General features: G+C 42.0%; 1 protein-coding gene across 3 annotated transcripts; it reads left to right on the plus strand.

Moving 5' to 3' along the window:
- The first annotated feature begins 533 nt into the window (after positions 1-533).
- Positions 534-8,160, plus strand: LOC113443294 (ras-related protein Rab-7a-like). 3 transcript variants are annotated; one of them, XM_087925801.1, is made up of 6 exons: positions 534-947; positions 1,088-1,153; positions 5,489-5,615; positions 6,869-7,087; positions 7,373-7,498; positions 7,811-8,160. In XM_087925801.1, the coding sequence occupies exons 2-6, from the start codon at positions 1,107-1,109 to the stop codon at positions 7,898-7,900; spliced, it is 609 nt and encodes a 202-aa protein (XP_087781927.1). In that variant the 5' UTR covers positions 534-947; positions 1,088-1,106; the 3' UTR covers positions 7,901-8,160. The 3 variants fall into 3 exon arrangements, with proteins under 3 accessions (XP_087781927.1, XP_087781928.1, XP_087781929.1); XM_087925802.1 differs by having other exon boundaries at positions 727-839; XM_087925803.1 differs by having other exon boundaries at positions 859-947; positions 5,251-5,615.
- Positions 8,161-8,221: the final 61 nt, after the last annotated feature.

Below are 8,221 nucleotides of genomic sequence, written 5' to 3' on the forward strand. Positions count from 1 at the left end.
AACAAGTGACCAGGAGGCCATCATTCCTGGCCCTGAAAATCTGCTTAATGTCTCAGTTGGCCCAACGGCACACTATTTAGAACACAGATTGGTTCCGCCAAATGATAAAAGAAAGTACAGGTAGTCCTTGACTTACGACCACAATTGAGTCCAAAATGTCTGTTGCTAAATGAGAAATTTGTCAAGTGAGTTTTGCTCTGTTTTACAACTTTTCTTGCCACAGTTAAGTGAATCACTGCAGTCGCTAAGTTAGCAACACCATCGTTAAGCGAATCTGGCTTTCCCATTGGCTTTGCTTGCACAAAGGTAATAGTCACAAAAGGTGATCGCATGGCCCTGCCGGGAACCTGCAACCGTCATAAATATGAACCAGTTGTCACGCATCCAAATTGAGTGACCTGCAACAGTCATAAGTGTGAAAAACGGCCATAAGTCACTTTTTTCAGTGCCGTTGTAACTTTGAACAGTCACTAAAAGCACTGGTGTAAGTCGAGGACTATCTGTAGTCTGCACTTGTTCAGGAGCTATTTAAACGTCCTTCCCCCTCTCAGAGTTGCTGGAGGAAGTCCTGATACTGAGGCCTGAAAGGTGGTTGTAGCCAGCCTGGAATACCGCCTCTCTCGCAGACAGGAAAATCCAAGCGGACTCCTCCTTTGGCCAATTGCTCCTTTCAAGCTATCGGCTGCTGAGAGTTTCTTTTCCCGCCGAAGGACAAAAATTTGGTCAGGGAGCCGCCGCTCAGCCCCGAGTCCCAGCAGCGGCAGGCGTGGCTGATTGCGCGCGCTCGCAAGCACCTTCTCTTGCTCCTGGGAGGAAACTGTGAGGAACGACCTCCTTCGGCAGTACCTTCCCTCCCTCGGAGGTTCAGGAACGAAAAGGCGGACGGGTGCTCTCGGAGGAAGAGCGGGGAGAGAGGGGGCTGAAAGAAACCGGGCTTTAAACATAAGGTGCCCCCAATTCTCCTCTAGGCTACCGATTTCTCGCTGCCGTCGAGAGACGGGCGGGGGGGGCGGATTCCGGGGGAAGCCCCCTCCTCCCGGGCCAGGTGAGGTGGCAACGCCTGAGCCCCCAACTTCTCTCTTTTCAGGTTCTGGCGGAGACGCCCCATGTTCAGACGTTCACACCTCAAAATCCTGCTTATTGGGAATTCAGGGTAAGCCACCGACAGCACGAAGCTTTTTGGGAGGGAAGCGCGCGGATATCAACCCCCTCCCCTCCCCTTAAAGACAAAAGTCCGGAGAGCGTGCAGAACCGGACGCCCAGGCTGTGTTTGCCAAGTGGGTGTGTAGGCTGAAGTAAAGGCACCTGCTGCCTGCCTCTCAGGGAAGCCTCAGCTCTTGGAAGCTGGAGTGGGAAGCTGAGGTCACCTCCCCTATCCTTGTGAAACGGACCTGAAGACTGAGGGCTCTGTACTCTAAGCACAGCCTGAACCTGTCTGGCAGACCTTGTCTTCTACCAGTAGTCCTCGACTTACAACAGTGCCTTTAGTGATGGTTCAAAGTTATAACAGCACTGAAAAAAGTGACTAATGACCGTTTTTCACACTTACGACCGTTGTGGCATCATAGTCAGGTGATTAAAAACCATGGCAGCGTGATCAAAATTCAGACACTTGTCAACTGGACTGTGACAGTTTGCAGTGTCCTGGGGTCTTGGGTTCACCTTTTGTGACCTCCTTACAAAGAAAGTCAATGGGGAAGCCAGATTCATTTAATAACCTGGTTACTAACTTAATGACTGCAGTGATTCACTTAACAACGCTGGTATGTAAAGTTGTAAAACGGAATGAAATTCACTTAACAAATGCTTTCAATTAGCAACAAAAATTTGGGGCTTCATTGCAGTCTTAAGTAAGTCGAGGACTACCTGTATATGTTCATAACGTTGTCTTCCTCTCCCGATCCCAGCTGAGGCAGGTTAAAATAGACTTTCATCAGATTGTGCAAAACAGGGGTGTGCCCGATAATTCTGTCTGCTCATGGATGTTATTGGGGCACAGTCCTCAAACTCAAATCTGTCCAGAAAGAAGCATTTTGAGTGGACAGAGGAGGAAAACGGCAAGACCCACAGAAGTAGAAAAAACGTAGTAAATTGGGTTGCAGATGAAGAAAAGATGGGTTGCTGATGGAAAGACTAATAGCACGGTTAAGGCCGACTCTTTTGAATGTTGATGACATCATCTACAACTAAGTTTCTGGGATCCCACATTGTATTCAACCATTCACCCCAGAAGATACAAATGCTTCATGGTATGACTAAGTTGAGAGCCAGTTTGGGCTCTAGTGGTTAAGGCACCAGGCTCAAAACCTGGGGACTGTGCATTTGAGTCTTGCTTTTGGCATGAAAGCCAGCTAGGTGACTTTAGGCTAGTCATTTTCTCTTAGCGAAACCTACCGCATAGGTTTGTTGTTGTGGGATAAAATAGGGGGAAGGAGTATTAGGTGTGTTTGTCACCTGGAGTTATTTATAAAAAAAAAATAGAGGGAAATAAATGAAGAAAGGTGGATGATGGGAAGATTGATAAGCCACTGGACACGTGCCACATGGGAAAAAGGGAGCAAGGCAACCCACCTGGCATTATTTGCCCTTTGAGTCCTTTCTGGAGTAGAAGAGGAGCAACTAAATGACCTCACCCACAGTGTTCATGAGGATTCATCCTTTCCAATTAAAAGGCATACACTTTTGTGAGCTACTGCTCACTTCATCAGATGCATAGAGTAGTTAGACTGCTGTAGGATTTAAACTGGAATGAGGAAGGAAGTGGGAAGATAATTATGCAGATACAAGGTGAGATAAATTGTAAGTATCAATTAACTGCTGTGTTAAGAACCTTTGTATTTGTTGAAACTTTGGGAAATAGCCCAAAATCTTTTGATGTGAGCTTAGCAATCTCTTGCTCAATTGTGCTGTTCAATATTTCTTTTTCTTAGAATGCTTGTAGTGAGATTGCTAATGAGTGTCCTGGGAGGCTGAAATAATCATCTGGTACTTTGTTCATCAACAGAATTAATGAACACAACATGACATCAGAACTCAAAGTTGTATTCATTAATTATTTTGCACAAAGTTTGCCCTATGTGCTATTGGAAATGTGGAATTGTGCCCCAATTGACTCTGACTAAATGGAGGGAGGAATCACATGAGTTGAAAATATTATACTTGGCAATTCTTATCAGCACCATACAACATGGTAACCCACCAGAAGTGATGAGAATATAGTTAAAAGCATGTAGACTGCAGGGGTGCCAAAGTGGCCAGATACGTCATGCTTAGGCCATGCCCACCCTGGCTCTGCGAATGGGAAAAATGTTGTGAAATGTCATGTGACAGCAACATGATGCTGTGACTTTGACACCTGAGATATAGAGGGTATCAGTGAAAGCAGAGAGGTTTCAGTTTTTCATAACAAATTTAACAGCGAAAGAGGAGAATTTTCAGGAATACTAGTCTACAGCTCTACAGCAGTGCCAAATGTTTTAAGATATTCCCTGAATTTCCTCTCATCTGTTACACTGGTTGGCAAAATTAGGCACAAATTTGTTAGTCCCATGCTCCTTTTCATCTTCTCCCATTTAGGATTTGAAAGGCTACTTTCTTCTCATAATCAATGATCACGCATCTTTCAAAGAAATTTTTGGTTTACTTCTTAGGAATTAAGTTGGCATCCTTCCTTGAACCTTTGAGCTCTGCTTACGTAGGTACTTGCCGTTCTTTGTACAAATCAGTGTGTGCTGTGTTTAAGCTCCCTAATGTTTAGAAGATTTTATTTTGGGAGGGTTGAGTTAAATTACATGCTTGTTTCTAGCAGCAGCAGCAAGTTATTTTGAAGAATGCCAAGAATCTAAAGGCCAGCTCAAATAGCTATGGTGATGCTTTCGAGAGTTATGGTATCCCCGTGGAAGAGATGTGAATATGTAACATTCATCATTACAATAAAAACCCTCACATTTGGAGTGTACTATAATACTTTGAATTATCAACAGTCCAAGCTGGAAATCCTCCTGTTTGAGAAAGCTAAAGTGGAAAATGCTTACCCATAAATATGTCCCTTTACTATAGGACTAGAGTACAATAGTATATTGAGAGTGAAAGACTGTAACTACTTATCTGTGACTAAGAGACTGATTTTAACTAAATTTATTTCAAAGAAGAATTAAATTAAGTTTAAAATTTTACTGATCATAGAGACAAATAACTGGTTTGGGTGCTAAAATTCCTTGAAATCCTAATGGGTCTTTCTTAAAAGTACTTAAAGTGGCATTTAAAAATGAGTTGCTTTCTGAAAAAAAATCTATCTCCAAGAGCATTTCTTGCGCTAAGATGCAATTGCTACTTCTATTGAAATAAATAGGGCTCCAGAAAATTTAAATTTAGCTGGACCATATCCTCCTTTTAGCAGAAAGTTTACAATATTGCTAAAACAGATTTTGGCATGTATTTGGTACTGTTTATCATGAAATGTTATGAGATGTAACAATGTAACAATAAAACATAGATGTATTAAAATATCTTTTGGTTTTGGTGGGACAGGAAGAAACATAGTTAAAGTTATATTTAATGCTTCATTCTCAGAGAAAGCAGTAATTTTTTTTAATAATGAAATTTTTTTCAGGTGAAGTATGCTTTAAATTATTCATAATTTCACAAAACCTACTTTTCAACTAAGCTTTCTGAACAGATTTGATTTCCTTCTTCTGCATCTGATTTTGCTATTGTAATTTGGCTGTTGCAATATTATATACAGCTTTCTTAATAAACTAAAAAAATCTTTTTTTCAGATAAGAGCTATATTCTATGTAAAACAGTGGCCCACAACCTTTTTGGCAGCAGGAACCAGTTCTGTGGAGAAGTTTTTCCACAGACTGGAGGACGCATTATTTTACATGCTGCCTGTATCCCGCAGATGGGGCTTTGCTTGTTTGCACCGATGGCTGGCATGCCACGGACTGGTGCCAGTCCCTGGACTGGGCGTTGGGGACCCCTGATCTAAAACACTTTGTAAAGAAATGTTATTTTTGACAACCTGATTTAACATATTCTTTCTTACGTTTTATCAGACATTCCCTCTGCAAGTCTTCCCCAAATCATAGCCTCAAATCTCTGAAATTATGAAGTCATGCTAACTGGGATTATGAGTAATCATGAGTAGTAGTTTGGGGAGGCTCAAGTTTCTATATTTACTATATATTTATATTTACTCATTGCACTTGGAACCCAAAACATTTGTATCTCTCAATTTTATCCCAACAGTTTTCGGAGGAAGGTTGCTTGAGAACAATTGGCTTATTGGGAGTTTCAGTAAATCCAGCAGGATATTCGGCCTTTCTCCCCACTGGGCCTCATTCAATGGACCACAATTCCTGTGATCATAGCACTCTTTAATCTTCATACAACACAGCATGGGAGTCTGGGAAATAATGTTCTTCCTTGGGAGGATGGGTAACTGGTCTTCTCTCAGGATCTGATGCCAATGTTGCCTTCTCCACAGGGTGGGCAAATCTGCCCTGATGAACCAGTATGTTAACAACCGCTTCAGTAGCCGCTTCAGAGCCACCATTGGAGCGGACTTCCTCAGCAAGGAAGTACACATTGATGGCCGCACCCTGATAGTGCAGGTAGGACTGATACAAGGCGGACTACTGACTACCCTTTGATCAATGTTAATGTTCTCTTCCCATCTCAAGAGAATCTTGCATATAACCCCTCACACACAAAATGGTACCAGCAAGCCAGGCTAAATATAAAAAAATGATAAGGGGTAAGAAGAAATGCAAGTAAAAAAAACTATAGTTTTGGGGGAAGGGGAAGGAACCCACAATAGTCCCATAATTAATTGGGTATTCAATGTGTTCACAGTAGTGACTGTTGAACTGTGGATGGCAGAAAATTTAAAAGTTAAAGCTCAACTTTTTTGTTGTTTTGTGAATTGGGAAGCTCCATATTAAATATTTTTGTGGAAAGATTCCACTTGTCTCAATTTGTAAGACAAAAAGAAAATGTGCTATACATTATGACTCTGTGACCTTCATCAGAAAAGGCATGTATATTATCAGAACAGATATCCATATTTTATCAGATGCCTCTAATATACAAAAGTGTCCTCCCTGTAGCATTGTTTTGCCATTGGAAATATTCTTCAGCTGCTAGATGTACTGTAGATATAGAATCAATAGTAAACGTACATGCTTCCTTCATTTTCTTATACACAGTATGGCAATCTCAAGTGATAACCTAATTCTTGGAAACTTCAGTTTTAGTATCTACTAGCTTAGCTGGCTATGCTGGTTGTGGCACATGGAAGTTATGATATACCACCTCAGGAAGTTGGATCTACTTAAAAATGCTTAGTTTACACCAAGGGCTTTATAGCTGTCAAAGCAAAGGAAGCAGTTCAAGAAAAGCTTTCATTGCATGTGTTGTAACTATTCTCTGAGCTAACAGTAACAATTGCCCCATGCCAGATTTTATCATTAAATATCAAAACTTGGAACCACAAGCTAACATTTCACTAGAGCATTGAAAAAAGGCGTAACATTCCTAAACTAAATATATCATCAGCTAATTGTTTTGAGGTCTAGCTTAAGGGTGTCAAACTTGTGTTGTCATGTGACCTATCACAACTTTCCCACCTTCGCTAAACCGGACATGGGCGACACATCCAGCCCGCAAGCTGCGAGTTTGACAGCCCTAGTCTAGCTTGACCAGTCTAAGTGTATGGGACCTTTCAAAAAACGTTTTCATTCTGCATTAAAATGTTCATGGCAAAGACAATTTAACTCATCCTGTAACGATGCACTTTCTCATTTTGCCCACTTAAATTCCTCAGTACTTGATCAATCAGATCTTCTCTCTTTCTCCCTGCCTCAAGATCTGGGATACAGCTGGTACAGAAAGATTCCAGGCCCTGGGAACGGCCCTTTATCGGGGCTCCGACTGCTGCCTGCTCGTCTTTGATGTCACATCCCTCTATTCTTTTCAAGCCCTCGAGAAGTGGCACAAGCAGCTCTTGTTGCAGATTGAGCCAGAGGAAGAACCTACTTTTCCCATTGCCATTATTGGAAACAAGACTGACCTGGAGAACCGTGAGGTACATACCGAACACACGGAGAGGATAGATTGCAGCTTCTGTGCAAGAACTCCTGCAGCACCCAACTTAAGAATGAAGGGCTGTTTTAAAGACTAGGAACAGGGGCTTGTATATAGTGTTCCTACAGTCTTGAATGAAGAATCTGGATTGGTTTTGATGGCAGAGGATGCAGATACAGAACCTAAGGGGGAGGTTTTACATTTGTAGGTTCTATTTTTAGTTTTAAGGTTGCAGACAGGATAGGGAAGAGGGCAAAGTATATGAAGGTATCCTGTCTTTAAGCAGGTTTCTTCAGAGGAAGCTGAAATGTGGAGCAGGCTTCATGATGCTACCTACTTTGAAACCAGTGCCAAGACAGCTGCCAACGTGCAGGAGGTGTTCGAGTGGGCCATACGGGCTGTACTGAAGAACGTAAGGAATGCACTCCCCCCATTTCCAAATTTAAAAGCTTTAAAGCACGGCTATTCCGTTTTATAACTCCTGGATAGCCCAACAGTATGCCATCAAAATATGCTAGCAAAATTAATAAGCGAAACAGCTTAAGGCAGTAAGAATGCCTCTTTAGGCTGAAAAAAATATTGATACTATTAAATAATATGCTGCCTCCAGCTACAATAGGTACTACCTATGCTTTTAAGACCACATTCTTTGTGATAAGAAGCAATACCTACATCAAAGCAGTGCTCTTTTCTCACTTGTGCTGATCACTTTGTTTCATTTCAGCGCAGGGTACCTGAAGAGCCAGAGCTCAACTCTGTTCACCTAGAGACCAAGCCGTCAGAAGGGACACACCGGGAAAGGTGTGGCTGCTGATGAGCCCAAAGGCAGATGGGAAGATTTACTTTTCACGGCAGATCTTTGACATGATGCAATGAATAAGAACAGGAAGTTACCCCATAGTGAAGTAACAAGATTCTGCCAACCCTGCAGTCTGGACTTTGGTAGTTGGATCCCATAAGATTTGTGGCCTTCTGGAAGAGAGCCTTTATAATGGAAGGACCTAGATTGGGTGTTGAATAGTCTTCAAACATATGGAAATAAACCTCAATCTGATACTTTTCAGTGACAGAAAATGGGCATCATTTAGTCCTTTCTCAAAGTGAAACGGCTATAGAAAACTTGACCACAAACACT

The sequence above is a fragment of the Pseudonaja textilis genome, chromosome 2 (genome assembly GCF_049901715.1).
Source record: "Pseudonaja textilis isolate UNSWEBS1 chromosome 2, rPseTex1.2, whole genome shotgun sequence".
NCBI lineage: Eukaryota > Metazoa > Chordata > Lepidosauria > Squamata > Elapidae > Pseudonaja > Pseudonaja textilis.